We start from the raw sequence: 21,768 nt of genomic DNA on the forward strand, positions 1-21,768 counted from the left end.
TCTTGACCTTAACAGTCTGAGAGCATCTTTCCTTCCTGATTCCAGGGATCAGGGCTATATGACCTTAGGATGTAGTCTGCTTCTTGTCTTCTAATAGGCATGCTCCTTTCCCCTCTTCCTATATCATGAAATTGGTATCTTCCCTTCATCAGTATTATCCCAGACCTTTGGTCAAGGGGAATGCCTATTGTCTTCCCACAGTCTTTTGTTTCCCTTTGTCTAGGTTTAGATTTCCAATCTGATTCAGAAAACTTGTCTAGATGGTTGATTGTGGTATCTTTTTTTTCCTTTCCTTAGGCTGCTAGGGGTTCTCTGTCCTTCTCTCTTCACAAATCAGGTCTTTGAAACTTGCCTGGATCTCATGACTGTGGCTCAACTAAAATCTCATGGCATTATTTGCAGTGCTTGCTTTACCTTGCTTTTCAGGGCTCTGGGTTTTGCTCCAGCCGGTAAATTCCACAGGCATGATTTTCATTCAGGTTATGAAAACTACATACTTAAAAAAAATTGAATAGAGTATATACATTTTTTCTCGGTTATCCATATACAGTATTGCATATGAAGGAGCAAAGGATGCTCCCATGGCAGTCACTTTGACTTGTAAATAAATGTCCCCCTCAGAATGAAAATCATTGAGTCAGACAAAATTCTAACAATAAAACTTAAGACATGTGAGGTTCTTTACACATAACATTTTCAACTGCTTCTAACCCCCATCTGTGTTGTATATTTATATATACCCTACTCAGTTTTTTTCTAAGCATGTAGTTTTGTTTGAGAAGTGTATAGATTTTAATATTTTGTTTGTAAGGGTAGTGAGAATGAGTTTATCTGAAGTTGTTAATCTTCTTCCTATTCATCACTGATGGGTTTGGAACCGAGTTGGCCTTATACCAAGCTTGCATGCACCAAAATCTCTCGAGCTAATCTGCTACCCACAATGTCCTTTACTCAGTTACCTCCGATCTCGTTTGCCGCACAGCCATATAGCAGCGTTTCACCGAGCTCTCCAGCCAAGTGATTTTTCTTATACATTTACAAGTTTTTGTAAAAGTTTTTTCCTGTTTATAGTCTGTTCTTTGATATCTCTATCATTTCAGCTCTACCCACAGGTATCTCTTTTTTACCATTGTTGGTTTGTTCTAACTTTCTACCCTTGTGGTATCTTGTTACCATTGTTGGTATTTCCTCTCGTTCTCTACTTCTTCATTTCCTCAACTTTCCTTACTCTTTCCGTTTTGTGTGCGTCTGTGTTCTGTTATGTCTGAAAAGAAGGGAACTCCATGAAGAGTGTGTGTACTGTTTGGGGGTTCCGCACTTGTCGGCGAAACCCACCGTGTGATATTTGTGCTAGCTTCAGTCAGCGGACGCTGAATAAACATTGTAATAAACTGATTTTGAAGGACCTACTTGCTTCGCCTTTTTCAGAGGCTATTTCTGCGATGGAGGTCTGATCCCCTCCTTCTGTGAACAAGAAATGACCTTGCTCAGACCCCTCTTCACCGGCCGGTGACAGAGGTAAAAGCCATAAACACAAGGCCCAAAAGTCCTCCTCAGAGCACAGTTCTGCCTCCTCGATTCCGAGCTTGGCTCCAGTGAAGCTTACCTCGTCACCACCTACCCCAGCACCGATGACTACGGTGCTGTCTACTGCCTTCGTTCCGATCAGCTTGTTTGTTTCTGTCTTGGCACCATCACCCATTTCTGCTCCGATACCGGTTCTGACAACTTCCTCTGAACCGTTTTTGTCATCCACCCCTGTTGTAACCTCAGCTCCTAGCCTGTTCTAGGCTCCAACCATACCGTTGTTGCCAGTTTCTAAATTGGAATAGTCTGTGCCGTTCTGTGATACACCACAGACCTGATACTCGTAAAATGCAGACCCTTTTGCTGGACAAGCCTGCTGCCCCTTTTTAGACCAGCCTGATTCCCCCTCAGGGGCATCGGTGAGATCCACCAGGAGCCTTTCAGAATTGGATTTGGTGCGCCTTTTCGACCAGCTGCTGACAGCCTGGGGAATTTCAAATCCGCCTAGACCCTTTCCCACTCCAGGCTTTGGGTCTATTACTCCAGCGACCCCTACTTACTCTCTTCCCTTGGATCCCTCTGTTCCAAGGCTCATTTATCCAACTTTTTCTAGAGGATCCCCTTCCTCGGCGCCGACAATGACACTGTCTGAGGCCCCCGAGGCCCCTTTGGGTGTCGGTTCTGTTGGAACCCACCCTTCCCCAGTTTCATGCTTGGGGGTGGAACCTCTGGTTCCAGTCTCTGCTCCAACGGTTTTGTTGGTCCTGACTTTGGATCTGAGGGTGACTACTGCTCCGAGTCTGCTTGAGGGTCTGTCCCCGGGGGCGAAGCATCTGGAGTGGGATGTGACCCCGGTACCAATTTTGTCGTCTTTGGTTCCGGGCTCCCACTCCTCTTCAGGCAGGCCCGCTTTCCAGGTGATGGAGAGGGTGCTTGCTTCTAGCAATCCTCCTCCATTGATTATTCCCGTACTTCCTTCTGAGCCTCAGCTGTCAAAGGCCATACCCCCCCCCCAGGACTCCAAGAGCACAAGGCCCAGGAAACCTCTACCCACGGTATTTCCCTTTCTGAGTCTTCTTCGGATGCTCCCACTGAAGAACCCCCTCAGAAACAGGTATGTTAGAGGAAACACATGGACTCCGTAGAGGAGTCCCTCATGGAAGATGCAGACTACGATGATTCGGAAGGGCCCCCACGGTCACCTCCTGACTATGTCTCCTTTGGAGACATCATGGAAATCTTGAAACAGAGGGGTGACTGGAAGCCCTCCAACCCTTCCTCAGAGGAATCTGTATTCCTGCAGGCCTTTCGCTGTCGGCCCTCTACTTCTTGACATCCGCTGATGAGTTGGTTAAACTCATCTTGCAATGGCATGGAAGAACCCGGACTCCATTGAGGCCATCCCCAGGAGATCAGACAAGGTACTCTCCCCTCCAGAGGATCAACCCCATTGGTCTAGAGGTTTGCCGGTGGACGCTATGGTGGTGGCGGCAGCCATAAAAAGGGACATTGCAGAAGACAATCCTGCTGTTCACCTGCCCAACAGAGAGTCCCGTGCAGTGGACAGGTTAGGGAAGTGAGTTTTTGCACCAGCGACCTTTGCAGTTAGGTCTCCGAACATTTTGGCACATTTTACGAGGCTGCAGAGAGATCTTATCTCCAAACTCTCCGGAACCCTCGTAGGCCAAGTATCGGATGGAGCATGAGATAAAGTTGCTTCCCAACTTGACACCCTAGAATCAGTATCCAGTTCATCCATGAAGTTGCTGATACATGCAACCGAAGGAGCAGCTAGAGCTGCGGGGTGCAGACGTAGTCATGAGATGCCACGCCTGGATGTGCATTTGTGACCTTGCAGACTCCAAGTCTTCCTTTCTAAATGCCCCTATCGAGCCATCAGCTCCATTCGGTGCTAAGGCCAAGGATACATTAGCCAGGTGCGAGCAGGACAGGAAGACCTTGTCTGCCATTGGCCTATGACCAAACCTCAGCGTTCCTTCTCCCGGAATCAGAGGAGTGGGAAAATGTGGCACAAGAAGTATCAAGGTCCTTTCCAAGATGCACATGGTGAGGACTCCTCCAGAGGCAGAGGGGGTTCCAATACTGGAAGACGTCCCTGTCGGGGCTCCAGAGATTCCTTCTCTGGTAGACCGTATCAGCATTCCTGAGGCACTGACAGATTGCTTTCCTCTGGAAGCAGTCGGGGAGCGTTTTTCTCTGCACCAAGCTTCCTGGCTCTCCATTACAAATGATCAGTGGGTGCAGAGTATCATTAACCGTAAGCTACCATATTCCCCTAATAGCTTATCCAAGACTTCCAAAATCTCTTCCCAATGTTCCACCCAGTCAAAGGAAGGAGGCAGCTTCCGAAATACGAAATCGATGTCAAAAATGAGCCATCCAACAGGTCCTCCCAGATCAATGCGAATCCGGGTTCTACTCAAGATTTTATTTGGTGCTAAAGAAAACAGGAGACTGGAGGCCCATTCTGGATCTCAGCTAACTAAACAAATTGGTAGTTCAGACCATATTCCACATGGTCACGATTCAAGCCATCCTCCTCTTTCTGCGGGAGGGTGTGTGGATGTGCTCATTAGGTCTCCGGAATGCGTATTACCATATCAAGATGGACAAGCGCTCCAGGAGCCTCCTTCACTTCTGGTTGTGAGCCAGTCACTACCAATTCAGAGCCCTGCTTTTTGGTCTCTCGACGGCCCCCAGAGTGTTCACAAAATGCCGTGCAGTGGTAACAGCTCATCTGAGACGTCAGGGATTCCAGGTGTTTCCATACCTAGACGATTGGCTCCTCTCCACCCCTCCAAGCATCTTCTGGTCAGGGCCCTCTGCTACACCCAGGTTCTAGCGGAGTCACTAGACATCACCATACATTGGAAGAAATCCAACCTTCAACCCTCACAACAACTGGAATTCATAGGGGCAATATTCAACACCCAGTCAGGCCTGATCTCACTTCCTCTCCACATGCTTCAGAGACTAAGGGCACAAGTTCAAGTGATACTCTGTCGAAGAAAGGTGTCTGCAAGGGAAGCTCTCCAAGCCTTGGGCTGCAGCCATCCCTATTGCTCCCTTAGCCGGGCTACACATGAGATTACTACAATGGCTCCTTCAGGCCCAGTGGATACCCAATCTTCACCCCCTGAGCTCACAGATTCTCATCATCAACACTTGCAAACTAGATTTTACCTGGTGGATGAGTATGGACGAAAATCTTTGGTGTCGTCCCTTCCAGTCTCCCCAGCCCAGCGCCACGGTGACCACGGATGCTTCCCTGATGGGGTGGGGGGCCACTTCAGGGAAAGTCAGTCCAAGGCACGTGGTCCAATGTAGAGGTCAACTTGCATATCAATGTCCTGGAGTTAAGAGCGGTGCTATTGGCATTGCAGGCTTTTCATCCGCTCCTTCCCCATCTGGAATGATTGCTGTCCAGTCGGACAACATGTCTGTGGTCTGGAACATAAACAGGGAGGGACCAGATCTTATCCTCCGATTCCTCTGATTCCCCTTGTTCCCCTTGTTCTAAGTTAAGCTATTTGGTTGGGAAGCAAAGTGATCCTCATTGCCCCATTCTGGCCTCGTGTGGTTTCCCTTCCTTCGACCTCATCTGTTACAACCTCCTTGGATCCTAGACACTCGTCAGGACCTCTTATCTCACCCACAAGGGCTGACTCCCCCGAATCTGTCCACTCTCAAGCTGACAGCTTGGTTTCTCCACTTCCGTTAGTTGCCAGGCAGGAAACCCTCTCTTCACCCGTACGTGATATTATCTTAGCCTCTCATAAACCATCCACCAGGAAACTTTACAGGGACAAATGGAAAAGATTCTCAATTTGGTCATGTAATCAGAAGCTAGACCTGTTCTCAGCCCCTGTAGCCACTATTCTTCATTATCTGACTGAATTGTTCGACAATGGGGCCTCAACTTCCACCATTCGAGTCCATATAGCAGCTGTTTCCAACTTCCATAACGGGTCAGATGGAGTGCCACCTATTACCTCTGTCCTTTGCAAGACCTTCCTCAAAGGTATTTTCCACAGCAGGCTTCCCATCAGACAGCCGGTGTAGGCATGGAATGTGTCCTGGGTTCTGCAGTGTCTTTCTCTGCCCTCTTTTGAGCTGGCTGCGACATGTGATCTAAAGTTCCTGTCATGGAAATCCTTATTTCTGGTGGCTATAACTTCAGCCAAAAGAATTCCTGAATTACAAGCATCATGTATCAAGAGCCCTTATATGATCTTTCGTAAGAGCACAACGTAAGGACAGAGTATCACTTCGTACTAACCCATCCTTTCTCCCCAAAGTGGTTTCTGATTTTTCAATTAACCAGTCCATTGAGCTCCCTGTGTTCTTCCCAAATTACTCTAACAAGAGAGAACACTGTCTACATTCCTTGGATGTTCATAGACAATTACATTTATATCTGGACAGAACTAAATCCTTTTGCAAGTCGGACCAGCTTTTCATCTCCTTTGTGGGTCCTAGAATGGGAGGCGTAGTATCGAAAGTTACTTTGTTTAAATGGCTCAGGGATTGCATTGCCTTCACATATTCACTTAAGGGGGGGATCTAAGCCTGGCCAAATCTAAGCTCACTCAAATAGGGCTATCGCAGCATCTGTTGCCTTCCACTCTAGGGCCTCCATGGATGACATTTGTGCAGCTGCCATTTGGGCTAAGCCCCACACTTTTATCAGGCAGTAAAAAAATTGGATCTGATCTCTAGTGGAAGAGTGGCCTTTGGTTCAATGGTTTTCAGGAATGTTCTTCCATAAGGGCCACCCAGGTTCTCCAAGTAGCTGGGGACTCGGTCTCATCAGTGATGAATAGGAAGAAGATTAACAACTTCAGATAAAGAAGTTGTCTTACCATACTGTTCCATCTGAGTTGATCATCTTCCAGTCATCACACCCTCCCACCGACACCCTCCTAAGGTTCCTGGCGGATCTTCTGGGTCTTTGTGGTGTGTTAGGGTTTCTGCGCAGAGATGGCCTTTGACTTACTTTTTCTTCTATATGTTGCATGCAAACTCAATCTGAGGTAACTGAGTAAAGGGCATTGTTGGTAGCAGCTTAGCTCAAGAGTATTTGGTGCACGCAAGCTTGGTATAAGGCCGACTTGGTTCCAGGGCTCGGAACCAAATCCATCAGTGATGACTGGAAGATGATCAACAACTCCGAACGTTATGGGTAAGACATAACTTCTTTTTTTTTTTTTTTTGAGGGTTTGAATGAAAATTCCCATAGACTTAAATGTACATGTGAGTTCAATAAAAAATTAATTATTTGAACGTTACACTATATATTGATGGGAATAATGAGATCATGTGTAAGTTGTATAGGAAAGAAATGATGGAAAATAATTTTTTGCATGCAATAAGCATGGATCTTTCCCATTTTCCCATTTAATAGATTCTTTACCTCAAGGTGAATTTAGGAGAATTTTTAGTAATACATCAGATAAAATCTTGAGGGAAATGAGGTTGCTGAGGATTGAAAACAGACTTAATGTAAGGTATTCAGGAATTCTGATTTGTAAAACCAAAAAGAGGCTCCTAGAAGAAAAAGGGAAGGAATGATCACATTATAAAAAAGGGAATTATAGGGAAGTATAAAGGATGATATGAAGGAGAATAAAGACCAATTATTTTCCTTATCTAAATTTAGTAATTTGCCATCAGTTTTAGAGAGTATTATTAGTGATCGTTGATATATAATTTGCAGTGATTGTGTATGTTCATATTGTCCTAGATTTGTGACATTTCCTTACAGAAAATATAATAATTTAAAAGAAATGTTGATTTCTGGGATTGTTAATTAGTCTGATCAAGTGGATCTGATCTGCTAAATTGATTTGTTACCATAATCCTTCAGCATGCATGTGGACATTATCAAGTGTGTTCAAAGTTAAAAATCTTAATGGGACAAAAATAAATTACAGATCATAAGGGAAGGATGTACTTTCCTAGCAACTGAGAAAAACTCATATCCCCTCTTATAGACCTGCTGAAGGCTCAAGGATCCATTCAGCCAACTCCTCCAGGGGAAGTAGCCACAGGCTTCTACTCCTGACTCCATTTTGTCCTTGGAAAGTAAGGAACTTGGAGACCAATCCCACATCTTTCATGGGTGAACCCAAGTTCAAGATGCTAACTTTACTAATGCTTGTACCACTAATTTTGCCAGGGGTATGGATGGTATCTGAAGTTCTCAGATGCCTACCTTCAGATTCCTATTCTACAGGAACACAGGAATTTCCTGCACTTCAAAGCAGGATTTCCTCACTTTTAATTCTATGCCAAACCATTTGGCTTATTAGCTGCTCAGAGTGTTTACCAAATGCTCATCATCAGTCATTGCCTTTTGCAGAACCAGGGAGGGACAACATTTACCTATATTTAGACAATTGGCTGATTCAAGCAACATCTACTGGGGAACTTCTCTCAGCCATGCAAATCACCATAGCTTGCTTTCAAAGAGTGAGCCTAACTCTGACTGCCCAAAAGTTACAACTAGTATCCAATAATCTGATAACCTTCCTAACATTAGAATTGGATTCTGTTCATCAGAGTGATTTCCTGCCATAAGACAGCATTCTGTTAATGTCAGAACACTTTATCAACATTTGCAAACAGCAAATCATTTTTTTAAGAGTGTTCTTGAGGATGCTGGGAATATGGCTTCATGTAACCTGGTGTTCCCTCTGGCAAAACTCTACATGAAAAAGCTGCAGTGATTCCTAAAAAATACTACAGTCCACAACACCACTAACCATTAAAAGCTCACCATACCTCTCATCCTTTGCCTAAAAAAAGAAATTCTATACAGTGGGAAGACCATCAAGGCAAATATGGGTGTCTCCTTCCACCTTCAAGAAGCAAGCCAGATCCTGACCAAGGATAGCTTGGACCTAGCTTGGAGGGTAAACTTGAGCAGTTAAAGTTAACAGGGGACCTAGAACAAGCAGTTGGCAGGCTAGTACAGCAACATAAAAAGAGATGGTGGTCATCATTTTGCACATGAAAGCACGTAAGATCAAGAACTATAAAGATCCTAACAAACAACACAACTATGATGATGTACATCAACAAACAAGGGGACACTCACTCTTTCCAACTTTGGAGACTTAGCAAGGGAACTGTGCCAATTAACATAACAGCAACTACTACTGTTCCCTGTAGCCTCTTACATTCTGGGACATGGCAGCTTGCTAGCAGATCCTCTAATCAGATTCCTGCTAGACCCCAGTGAGTGGGTGTTTAAAAGCTCCTCGACTTGGTGCACATTTAGTAGGTCCCAGAAGAAGACATTTTTTTATCTGCATTAAACAGGCAGCTCAAGAAGTTACAGAAGCCTTCAGGAGCATGAAGAATGAATGCCTTTTTCTTCACCTGGACAGACCTTTTACATTATTTATGTTTATCCTCCATTGCCTCTGATCCCTGGGCTAATGAAAATACTGAGCCCCAGGCAAACCAATTCTCCATACTACTCACCTTCAGTGGGAGAAGAAGCAAAACTTTACCTCTACACATATATCCCTTTACCCAGAGCAAAGGGTTTGTCATTCACCCCAACCTGATGGTATTTAACCAGATAGCCTTGGATAACTGGCTGTTGTTTCTGTCCAGGCACTCATTCTTAGAGGATGTACTGGCAGTTGTTTTCTGTGTAGTGCAAAGATAAAGGGTTTTTACCCATCAAAGCAAGATGAAACAGATGCTGGAATATCTCCCCCATTTGTAGAAGGAAGAATTATGTTATACTACTATAAAAGTGTATGCTTCACCTATATCTGCCTGCCTGTGTCCACTCCCACTAACTGTCATCCCCACAAAATCAATTTCTGAATGGGATACTACATCTCAGGTTACCAGAGAGAGACCTGGTCCCCACATCGGACCTGAATTATGTACTGAAAAATTTGACTCTGCACCCACCCACTTGGAGTTTCAAGGCCACATGTTCAAGCAGCACTTCCACATCTTCCACTGGGGTGCAGTCATCTTGGGAACTAATCCCTCTTTTATGCCCAAGGTGGTATCAAAACTCTCCGTGAACAAGGCCATCCATCTTCCAGTGTTCTTCCCAAATCCCCAGAACAGAAGGGAAAGAATCTGCCATTTCACTGAGGTACAGAAACACAAGATGTTCTACTTCCATGGCACAAGATTCCGTTACAGTTCTGATCAGTTATTGGTGGCATTTGCAGAAGGAAAACAAGAAAGACCTGTAGGGAAACAGACCACCTCAAACTGGATATCCAATTTTTATTAATTTTCTGTTAAAAACATCATGGCAAACAGATACTTGGCAGAGTAAGAACACATTCCACCAGAGAGAAAACAGCTTGCACAGACAGCATTCTTGAAAGGAACATCAACCTAGTCTATCCTGGAAGCAGCCATGTGTACTTCTATTCACACCTTTACTAAGCAGTACAACCTCAGTGCTATTTCCAGAGCAAGGGTCAAGTATATCTCTAACGTACTGCAGAGCCTGGTCTCCCTGGAGCAGACTGCTCGCCAACCACCCAATAAGTTAACTTGGGGATTTCTTCCAAGACGTAGTACTGCAACACTGACTACAAAGAACATAGTGTAGTGGTGTTGGTAACCAACCATGATTGAAAATGTTATGTAAGATCAATGTTGCAGTACTGTTTTCCTCTCTACTACCCCTGTTTGTCATGTTGTGCCTGTCACCCCCCCCCCATTCTTCCCATCCTCCAAACATTACTTAAAATCAGTGAGAATGGTCAGTGGGGTATGTTGTGCTCCTGTTGAGGAACATCTGGATTTCAGTATATTGAGCAAGAAAGACATGAAGATGTTGATGGTTTGATGACCCTTTATATCACTTATGTCCTGCTGCCAGCTAGGGAGGGCTTCTGCTGGCTGGGCTGGATGGTGAGATCTGGTACTCAGGCTAGCTGTGGACTCCAGCACGTCAGGAAGTTCCAAGACTTAGTATTGTAACATTGATCTTCTCAATTTGCAGTGGATGTTAATGGGTTTATTTTTGCCAGCATTGTTGAGAAGAATATGCCAGTAGGGTGGGGGTTGAGTAGCCTAATGCATATTTCTGGGAAATTGTAAACCAAAAGGAGCAAAACTAAGAAAATAGATCAGTGCCAGCTTGAGACAGAATGAACTGTCTGTCAACAGAGGTTTCTTGTCAGTGTTCTTAAGTTTCATTATGTGTGTAGCTACTGTATTTATATTTTATATTTCTGTGCTGTGTTGAGAAGATATGCATAACATTTACTACTTATGGTTTCCCCCAGATGACCGATTTATCCTGAAACAGATGCCGCGACTAGAGGTTCAGTCCTTTCTAGACTTTGCTCCACACTATTTCAAGTATATAACAACTTCTGTTCAGCAAAAGGTACAGTCAGAAGCATTATCTTTATTAAATGAAGCCTGAAATGTGATGATATACCTTTTTTAGAAATCATTGTGTAAGACTTGAAACCGTTATTGCAAGCAATTCCTCTTTTGGGACTACAGAATGTATAAAAGTTTTTCATTTCTGAGACATATAACTGTTTCTGAAAATAACTAATGTCTTTACATTCCTAAACATCCCCCAGCTGAACTATTTTTGCAATATTCAAACACTTTTTTTTTTGCTACTGGCCTCAGTAATAATTTTACCAGCTAGTTGTGTAGTTGGTGGCTTTAATTAGTCTGTTGGGTATAAAAAAGGTACTAGATAGCCGCATACTGATCAACAGCTTAACTTACCATTGAAACTGTTTTATGGGTAAAATTAAAGTTACTGGCTAGTGAGCACATTGTCTGTATTCCAGCAAAAGACGAAATTTGGAAAACCTGAAAGAAAATCAACCAGAAAAGGTGAAGAGAAAACGCTATCTGGGTAGAATTTTGCAGCTGTTTAGCAAAAACAGTTCAAGCTTCAGCTTTAGTTCAAGAGATGGCTAGCAGTAATTTAGAGGAAAAAAAGAAATCAATTGTACTAAGAGATGATTAAAATAAATGAAGCATTGAGGGAATATATCGGCTCAAAAATACAAAAGGCTTGAAAATATAAGAAGCTTTAACTAGTTAGTTGCTTTCAGATGAGATGGTAAAACTGCAAAAATCAGCGGTTGAGGTGAAGAAAAAGATAGCCAAGTATGAGGAGTCTCCAGATGAGCTGTTTCAAAAATTAGTAGTGCAAAGAAAACCTGAGATTTTCTGCAATGCTAGACAAACTTTTAGGAACAGAATGTGTTACTTTTATGAAAGCACAAATGAGTAACTGAACTGGTGTTCCACAGCAGGGTTTCATAATTGAAAGGGCATATTGAATGTATGTTCCAAACCTGGCCATGAGAAAGCAGCCAAGACCTGTACTAGTAAAGATGCAGTCATAACAGCAGGAATAGTTGATACTGACAAAACTGTGAGAGAAGGGAAAAATGTTAAAACTGGAGACAGCAGAGTGTTTGTAGAAAATGATTATTCTCTGTACACCAGGCAGAGGAGAAGCAAATTTATCCCAGCAATCAGGGAATATCAAGAGACGGGTGAGAGATTCAAGCTGCTGTATCCAGTTGTCTTCAGAGTATCTCTCCTGGTGGAGCAGAATCATTTTTTGATGCAGAACAATCTAAGGAGGAAATAATAAAAAAAAAAAGTTATCCAACAAAAAGTGATCAAGTAGAAGACAACTCTTTCTTTTTCTGATGACAGTAATGTTCATTAAAATACTTTGTCAGTGAAACGTTTTCCAGTATTCCAAAAAAAAAAATGCTTGAGAGACAGAAAAGCACATGATTTGACTAGAATAATCTGGAGTACTTTGGTCTTGAACCAGACTCTGGTGTTGGGAGATGGAAATGAACAGGAAGATCATCAGCAACATTGAATTTAATGAATAAATGGAAGACTGTAAATCATAAGTCACAATTGTGAAATATGGTGTTTCAAGAAAAAGTGGCTAAAAAGACAGGACTTGTATTGAGTTTTGTTAAACTTGTGGTTGGACTTTAAAGCATATATCCCACTTTATCATTAATGTTTAAAATGCCACCAAAAGGGGAAAAAGTAATTGTATGTAAAAAAAAAATGTTTTTGGTCAGTATTTGTACAAACATTTCACAATATGAACTGCATACTGCATGTTATATATAGTAAAGCAGTTTTATGTAATGTGTAGCCTGGGGTATTTTAAATGTTGGTAAGCAAGTACTTTTTTAGTTGCAAGAAACACAGGCTTTACAGTATAAAAAGAAAGGATGGACAAAAGCAAGTTTAATGTTAGTACGCTGTGATCTTGGACTACTGGAGGTGGGATGAGATGCACTGTTTATACTGTATGTAGAATTAAGATATTTTCTCTTATTTTTACAAGGGTGAATAACTAGATGAATGCCAGTGGCTTAAGCTATAAACAAGTGTTTTTGTAAGTAAAGTAGGCTTTAAAAATAAGACAAAATGAGGAAAGCCATGAAAAATGCTATGTTTGTTACAACTGCAACAATATTAGTTTTCTTCCATTAGCAAATGTTCAGTGGGAGTCAAGTCTACAGCTGAAGGCAGCTGTACATTCTGTTTGGAGTGAAATTTACAAAGATTCATTGCTGAGTACTTTTCCATGGAGACTAGCTGTCTGCAAGTGCAAGCAATTAATCGTGAGAGTTCTGACAAGCATTTCAGTCAAAACTAAAGTTTGAAATTATGAAAAATGAATAAGAGATAACAGCCTCCCTAGCAGCCTATATCTTTTAATGCAATTAATAGAACAGTGTACAATTCAGTTTTATTTAAAGATGGCCAGTGCACTTTTTCTTAAAGCTGAAAGTTAATATTTTTGAAAGCATACAAGTTTATCACATCTGGAAGAAGGAGAATAGAGATGAGAAAAGAAGAGATAGCAATCAGTGTAAGTGGGAACACAGGATATAGCACTTGCTTTAACATGGGTAACCTTAATTTTAGGTTAGGTAATGCCTATTGGTGCAGATGTTGATTTGGGGCAATTGTTCCTTTACAGAAGGCTAAACTTCATTTTTGAAGATGTGCATAGCCCGTGTGTTTGCTCTGTGCTAATAGGGAGGGAGGGAAGGAGTTTTGAAAATGTATGTAGTGTTTTGTTTGAGGGCTTTCATTAAAACAAAAAGTTTTGAAATATGTGACATAAGTTCAAATGGAGATGAGAAAAAAACAACTGTACAAGATCAGCCTGCCAGACATTGTGTGCATGTAACACAATAGTTAGAAATGCACTTTAAAAAACTGTCATGTATAATGTAAGGGAACAGAAGGTTTTTTTTATAATGGCTGTGCTATCTGTATCATCTTGGAATGTAAATGGCCTTACATCCATAGAGAAAAAGGAAAGCTTAAGAAATACAGTGTGCAGATAATGCTGCAGGAGATACATTTGAAAAGAAATGAGGATGTGAATTTAATGAACAAAAGATTTCAGGATGATATTCAGTATCCGAGACAAAGGAAAAGGGGGTAACTATACTAATTGCTAGAGGGACTCCAGTACTAATGGATGGAGGGATGGATTTGTGGTAGTAAATGGCCCAACCATTTTATTGTGAAATTCTGGAAGAATGGGAGACTATAAGGATACCACTGTCCTTAATATTGAGCTTACAGATATGGCCTTTCCTGTAGGGTATAGTAGTTCCTTTTACTTTATGTAAAACAGCAAACAAGATCTGAGGTATGTTAGGGGTTGGTGCATTATGAGTAAGAGAGGAAATCAAGAGTTTTTTGTTGGCCATGAGCTTAATGGCCGAGTTGGATCTGAGGATCAGATCCGAACCCAACAGTTGAGGAAGAATGAAAATGGATAGTAGAGATGGAACGTTATGGTAAGTACATACAATTTTTTAATAGTGTAAGAGAAGGAATTGATTGTAATAAACAGGAGTTTCATTGTATGATCCTTGGTTTCCTTATTTTGTTGACTGGTGAGTGTGTGTTTATTATTTGGCTGTTTATAAACTGGGCAGCGTTAAGTCTACAAGTTTAAAGTTTAGCTATGAATGCATTTTATTTACGTATTTTATCTTTTTCTTTCTTTATTTATTTATGCATGCAGGGACATGGAGTACCATGCTTCTCCTGAAAAGAGAGACACTTGTGTCCAGTGAATTGTCTTATGCTGTTAGCATATTTGTTACATGTTTGTCTTTTTGAATTCTTGTACCCTTCCCATAGCCACTAATAACTGCTTCACTATATGCTGTTTGGCACTGAATCCCAGCAGGTCCCTTGTAGTTTAATGGGCTGCCAGATGCATTTTCAATACATGGGAGTTTCAAGGGTGAAGAGTAGTTTATTGTTGCTCATGCCAAATCTCTTTTCATTGTTGAAGTATTTTTTGTTTGTTTTGTTTAGCAAATGCCACTGAGTATTTTGCTGTAAAATTTGAAATACATTTTAAAGTAAATCCAAATGTTGACAAGTGCAAAATAGGAACAGCTTGCTGTTCATGAATTCATGTCCTGTGATTTTTACTCTTTTTTTCCCTGATACACAAATATCTCTGTGCCATTATTGCTTTTAGTCATATCATTAGCTGCTAAATTGATTTGTTACCATAATCCTTCAGCATGCTAAATTTAAATTTTTTGTGTTGTACATATTGCCCAGATATGTGTAAATAAGTTATTAGACTGTGGCATTTATTGTTTTTTCATAGGGAAATATAGGCAAATGTTCATTCACATTTAACAATGGATTGTGGATACATTCTGTACTTTTTGTGAAGCCTGGAGATACCAGATGCCCTTGGAGTTGCACAGCATTCTGTGGTGTATGTGTGTGTGTGTGTGTGTGTGTGTGTGTGTGTGTGTGTGTGTGTGTGTGTGTGCATGTATGTGAGAGAGAGCCCTTGTGTGAATGGGTGGGTAAGTTCTTTGAGGTGCCTTTCTGCTGCTTATATGGTTCAGCTTCCCTATCCCAGGGAAGTCTGGAGTCTACATTTGTCTTTCCTTCCCCATTTGTTTATTGGTAGATATGACAACCCCAGCCATAGGGATGACCATCAAGAAGGGTGCTGTCATTGGTAATGTAATGTAAGAATGCTGTTTTCTTCTGCATATTATTTAGAAGTTGTTGTGAATGCTCAGTTTTCTTTTCTAGAAAATGTCATCACTTTGGGGTCATTTTTTTAAGTATATATATATTGAAGAGTAACTACTCACTGGTCAGAATAGCCTGAACATTGGTTTAGTACTTTCTCTTTCATTCTAGATAATGTAAGTTTAAAAACAACACTGACAGACAAAAATAGTTTCCTTTTGTGTTATTCTCCTATTAACAAAATTAAATATGTTTGGCTTGCAAGGTCTAAGTCCAGTAGTATTGCTATTAAAATTTTGTAACATTTCATTCATTCACGTGATGGATAAATTGCTGTGTTTGCACCCCCCCCCACACACACACGTATACACACATAATAGTAGTGTGCTAATAGTAACCCTCCCCCTCATCCTAATCCCTAGTTTTCAACCTCATGTTTGAAAAAACCCTTTCAATAATGCGAACACTACACGATACACACACACACCACTAAATCTATTTCCTTTCCGAGCCCCTTTCTCTAACCCTATCTCCTTCTCTAGCCACTTTTCTCTAACCCTGACCAGTAAATACATATCCTTCTATCCCCTAAAGCTAAAATCTTTGTTATATCCAAAAGTTTTGGAATTAAAACCACAAGCACTCAGTCTTCTTCCATTTGTTACATATATTTCTACAGGAGTTAATTCTGTTGACAACCTGGTGTGTGTGTGTGTGTGTGTGTGTGTGTGTGTGTGTGTGTGTGTGTGTGTGTGTGTGTGTGTGTGTATATGTATATATATATATATATATATATATTGCATGTGTGTGTGTGTGTGTATATATATATATATATATATATATATATATATATATATATATATATGATAGTATGTGGGTATGTCACTTTGATCTTGCTGTGGTGTGACTTAGACTTAGTGGATGTCTGCCTGAAGACTTGAATAGTAAGTTAGACTGTAATTTTAAGTGCTCTTAATATACATTGATTTGAAGTCTGAATAATGTTATCTGGTTAAATATTGTTAAATTGGATGACTTGAGGGTGTTACAATCCTTTTCAAAGGATTAAGTATTGTTTTGGATCTTGGGTCTGTATCTGTGAACATCCAGAGGCTAAAAGGTAATACAAGGACTTAATATTACTTTTTAAAACATATAAGGACTTAATATTGATATTAATATTAAATTATATAACAAGTGTGGCAATACATAGGTAGCTGTGAAAATGGTATTAGTGCAATGAAAAAGTATTTGCCCCTTCCTGATTTCTTATTTTTTTGATGTTTGACACACTTAAATGTTTCAGATTATCAAAAAATGTAAATATTAAACACAGATAACCCAAGTAAACACAAAATATAGTTTTTAAGTGTTGATTTTATTTATTAAGGAAAAAAAAACGATCCAAACCTACATGCACCTATGTGAAAAAGTAATCACCTCCCTCCCCTTGTTAAATCATGAAGTAACTGTGGTTAATCACATTTTTGGGAAAGCTGAGTTCAGTTTCACTAGCCACACCCAGGTCTGATTACTGCCAGACCTGTTGAATCAAGAGATCACTTAAATGGAACCTGATAAAGTGAAGTAGGCCAAAAGATCCCAAAAAGGAAGACATCATGCCACGATCTAAACAAATTCCGGAACAGATGAGAAACAAAGTAATTGACATCTATCAGTCTGGAAAAGGTTACAGAACCATTTTTAAAGCTTTGGGACTCCAGCGAATGATGGTGAGAGCCATTATCCACAAATGTAGAAAACATGGAACAGTGGTGAACCTTCCCGGGAGTGGCCGCCTACAAAAATTGCCCCAAGAGCACAGCGACGACTCATCTAAGAGGTCACAAAAAAACCCAGAACAGCAGGCCTCACTTGCCTCAGTTAAGGTCAGTGTTCATTACTCAACCTTAAGAAAAAGACTGGGCAAAAATGGCATGCATGGCAGAGTTCCAAGGCAAAAACCACTGCTGACCAAAAACAGCATAAAGGTTCGTCTCACTTTTGCCAAAAAACATCTTGATGATCCCCAAGACTTTTGGGAAAATATTTTGTGGAATGATGAAACAAATGTTGAACTTTTTGGGAGGTGTGCATCCCATTAGATCTGGCGTAAAAGTAACACAGCATTTCAGAAAAAGAACATCATGCCAACAGTCAAACATGGTGGTGGTAGTGTGATGGTCTTGGGCTGCTTTGCTGCTTCTGGACCTGGATGACGTGCTGTGATTGATGGAACCATGAATTCTGCTCTCTACCAAAAAATCTTGAAGGATAATGTCCGGTCATCAATTCGTGACCTCAAGCTGAAGCACACTTGGGTTCTGCAGCAGGACAAAGATCCAAAACACACCAGCAAGTCCATCTCTGAATGGCTTAAAAAAAAAAAAAAAAAATGAAGGTTTTGCAGTGGTCTAGTCAAAGTCCAGACTTGAATCCAATTGAGATGTTGTGGTATGACCTTAAAAAGGGGATTCATGTTCAGAAACCCTCCAATATGGCTGAATTAAAACAATTCTGCAAAGAAGAGTGGGCCAAAATTCCTTAACAGCATTGTGAAAGACTCATTGCCAGTTATCGCAAACGCTTGATTGGAGTTGTTGCTGCCAAGGGTGGCACAACCAGTTTAGGTTTAGGAGGCAATTACTTTTTCACATAGGGCCATGTAGGTTTGGATAGTTTTTTTTTTTCCTTAATAAATACAATCATCACTTAAAAACTGCATTTTGTCTTTACTTGGGTTATCTTTGTCTAATATTTACATTTGTTGATCTGAGACATTTAGGTGTGACAAACCTGCAAAAAAAGAAAAAAAGAAATCGGGAAGGGGGCAAATACTTTTTCATTGCACTGTACCTGAATATGTAGGCATAGTTGTGATTAAGTTGGACTAATTCAGTGAATGGTCACCACTTGTGGATCACTTGAAGAGGAATTGTGTATTTGTTCAAAAAGTTAAAAAGATGTCTTTTCTTACAGGGTCTGTATGATACTGTGTATCAAGAATTTGAATGTCCATAATGATTCTAAGGGAAAAGTCAATGAAAACTAGTAATGGTTGACTATATGTAAGGGGCTATAAAAGCTTTTTTGTTAGGACCAAGTTTTTAGATTATTTGATGATTCTAAATTAAAGCAGAGTGTTGGAGCTCTTTTGAGAGTGAGATGATGCAGTGTGGTGCCAGCTGGATTTTAACACTTTTATTTTTGAGATTACTTTCTTAGATTGATTAGTATCAAATAATATGAGAATGCTAGTATTTTGTTGCAAATTATTAAATCTCAAAAACGCACACCACCACAGAATGTCTTCATTGGGGATTGATCGATTTATGTTATCAGAGTGTTTCCACTTTGTTAATGTCAGGAGTAACACTGTATTAAATTATACATGGTTTGGTGTATAGGATAATAAAAGGTTGTAAGTATGGTATTTGAGAGTGCTAAAAAAGGGAATATGAGCTGGATTCAGGGTAAAGTCGTTTATAGGTAGCTAAGAGGTACAAGCTTGTTAATAGAACTCTGGCTGCAATTTTTCTTTGTTTAAGCTGTTTTTTAACAGTTTCATTGAACTCATAATTTATCAAACAATAGGCATTAAAAATTGTCATCAGCCTCATATCACTATCACTTTCACCTTTTTCATAAACGTTTTTAACTTTTAACATTATACATATATTCCAACCAATAAACCTAAATGCCATTCACAACTTTTTACTTTTGTTCCATTTTCAGTTCTTCTGAACTGGAAAGTCTTCCCCATCCCTTGTCCCCATTGTGAAGGAAGTGGTCCTGCACATTTCATTTAGGGGTGTGCATCTTGCACTTTCTTCTATATAACAAGCTTCCTACAAATGGTTGTATTTCCTTTACAGTACATAGCACATCTTCCAGGACTGGTCTAACCATTGTTTTCCACTTCCTAGTTATCACTAGTTGGTTGCTAACATAAAAAGACTTTCTCATGGTATTGCTGTTTCCCAACTTCAGCTTAGATGTATTCTCATTCTCTCTCTCTAGTAACTTCATTTTTTCAGGCATAATCTGCCAGATATTTTACAAAACTACTTTAAGCTCTGTCAACTCGGCACACTCCCAGAAAACATGCTTCCAGTTTCTCCTGACACTCCCCATAAGTCTCCAGCAGTTACTCTGAACCTTGAAGAGGATCCTCTGCAATCTGTTTGAGGTATACAGATAGTTATCCCCCCACCCCTTTTTATAGCTATATTCATTCTCAGTTTCACTAAATATTCTCCTGAGATGGCCATTCACTTACCACTCCTTCCTCTCTGTCTCTGTCTTTCTCTATCCCAATATTATTCCTTAATGTGGAAGTCTATCCCAATCATAATCCAAACAATTCTTTTGCTTCCTCCTATTCTCTTACTTTTACCCCAGTGACTTGTACCTTTATTTGAGAATATTGTTGGCAAAATCTCTGTTTTATATATATATATATATATATATATATATATATATATATATATACAAACTAGCTTATCATCAGTGTACTGTCTGCCACTTCAAATGCACAATGTTTATTCTTCCCCAGCACCTGTTTCCAGTAAAACAATCTATCTGGTACTCCCTCCTTCTCTAATCATCATATCTTTCCATTTTAGTTTATATCCATCTACTTGTAATAAAATAGCCTTAACTGCCTAGCCTTAAAGTACCCCTTTAAATCAGGCAAACTCGTGGCCACTTGCCCAGTCTGTAGAATCTTATCCCATTTAACTCTAGGCCTCTTTTCTTCCTAAGTCAAGTTTTTTTGGTTCCTTCTTTAATTCTTTCTATAATTTGTCATCCAGTTGATAGAAATTTGCCTGTTCAACATATAGAATCAAGGGACCAAAAACATTTTCACTGTCTCTTTACTATCCATATTCATAGTCATAACAATATAATCCCTTACCTTTTGGATTATATTTAAGTTTCCTCCCACATCTCCTTTGTCACACTAATGAGTCTTTCCTAAGCCATACTCATAAATATTAGACTTTTCCATGCTCTGAAAGGTATGAGAATTGCTGTACTAATTCATACAGTGGCACTATATTTTTTGTTTTATCTTCATTTAGTTTAAAGCACAAAAACATTTGAATTGTCTGAAAGTATTCCACAACACAGTAACATTCTTGTTCTGAATTTGTCAGATATGTTTGCAAACAATGTTTTTCATTCCTGCATTCCTTTTCATTTATACCCTTGGATGTTTGTATCTCTTATTGCCAGTGTCTATACTCTTGCTCTAACACACCCTACCCAAATTAGCCGCTATCATACCAGGGCCAGGATCTTCTTCAATTTTTTTTCAAAACACCTAATACAGAAGTACTCCTATTATGATTAGTTTCTATTCATTCCCCATTCTGAGGTGAATTACCTTACTTACTACCACATACATCTGCTACTGTTTTCTTTTTGTAACTTATAATCACTGAATAATGTTAAACTGGCATGTTATATTCTAGGCAATTGTCTTCGTTTGTGTTGTCATATGTTGTCTACCCCCTCTGTATCATAGAAAATAAATGTATTATTGCTTACCAAAATGTATTATTGTAAATGTCGGTCAGATTTTATGTGGGGATTTTCTCCCTGGGCCTCTGCTGAAAAAGGACACTTTGTCCATTTGGACATTCCTGGTAAACAAATGTAAAATAAGTAAAGTAAAGCCATATTCCTTTAGGCTAACTCAGTTTGAACCCCCCACCCAAATGTTACTTAAGCAACAACCTATGTCTGGGTGTGGGTAATGCTAGATTTACCCACGTTTGGTGTGGTTTGGTCACGAGTGCGAAGCCCGAGTGGCCAAACAAAGACAACCATGGGTAAATCTAGCATTACCCACACCCAGACGTGGGTTATTGCTATTATACAATAACATTATTTAAGAAAAAGATTACTTATATTTCTTAAATAATGTCTTTGTATAATATGTCCGTACTGCCCTTCAGCATCTTGTTGGCATCCCGGAGCTTTTTTTTTTTTTTATGTATTGTGCATGCGTGTGGGATTTGTGTTCTACCGTTTACGCAGTACATAAGTGCTGTGAAGAGTTAACAAAGGAGAATGGAAGATCTCCATTGCTGCTTCTTTATAATTAATAAAAAAGAAGAAACCAGGAGCATTTTTATGTTCGGGAGAGTCGGGACAGACTAAATAAAA

The 21,768-nt window shown here is 40.2% G+C and overlaps 1 protein-coding gene across 1 annotated transcript in view; it reads left to right on the forward strand.

The window, feature by feature from the left end:
• PIKFYVE (phosphoinositide kinase, FYVE-type zinc finger containing) overlaps positions 1-21,768 on the forward strand; it is a 3,858,188-nt gene that overhangs the window by 3,662,196 nt on the left and 174,224 nt on the right. The window contains 1 exon segment of the mRNA XM_044075403.1: positions 10,827-10,930. Within this exon segment, the coding sequence (XP_043931338.1) occupies positions 10,827-10,930 (104 nt within the window).

The sequence above is a fragment of the Protopterus annectens genome, chromosome 6.part1, assembly GCF_019279795.1.
Source record: "Protopterus annectens isolate FY-2018-M chromosome 6.part1, PAN1.0, whole genome shotgun sequence".
Taxonomy (NCBI): Eukaryota; Metazoa; Chordata; order Ceratodontiformes; family Protopteridae; genus Protopterus; species Protopterus annectens.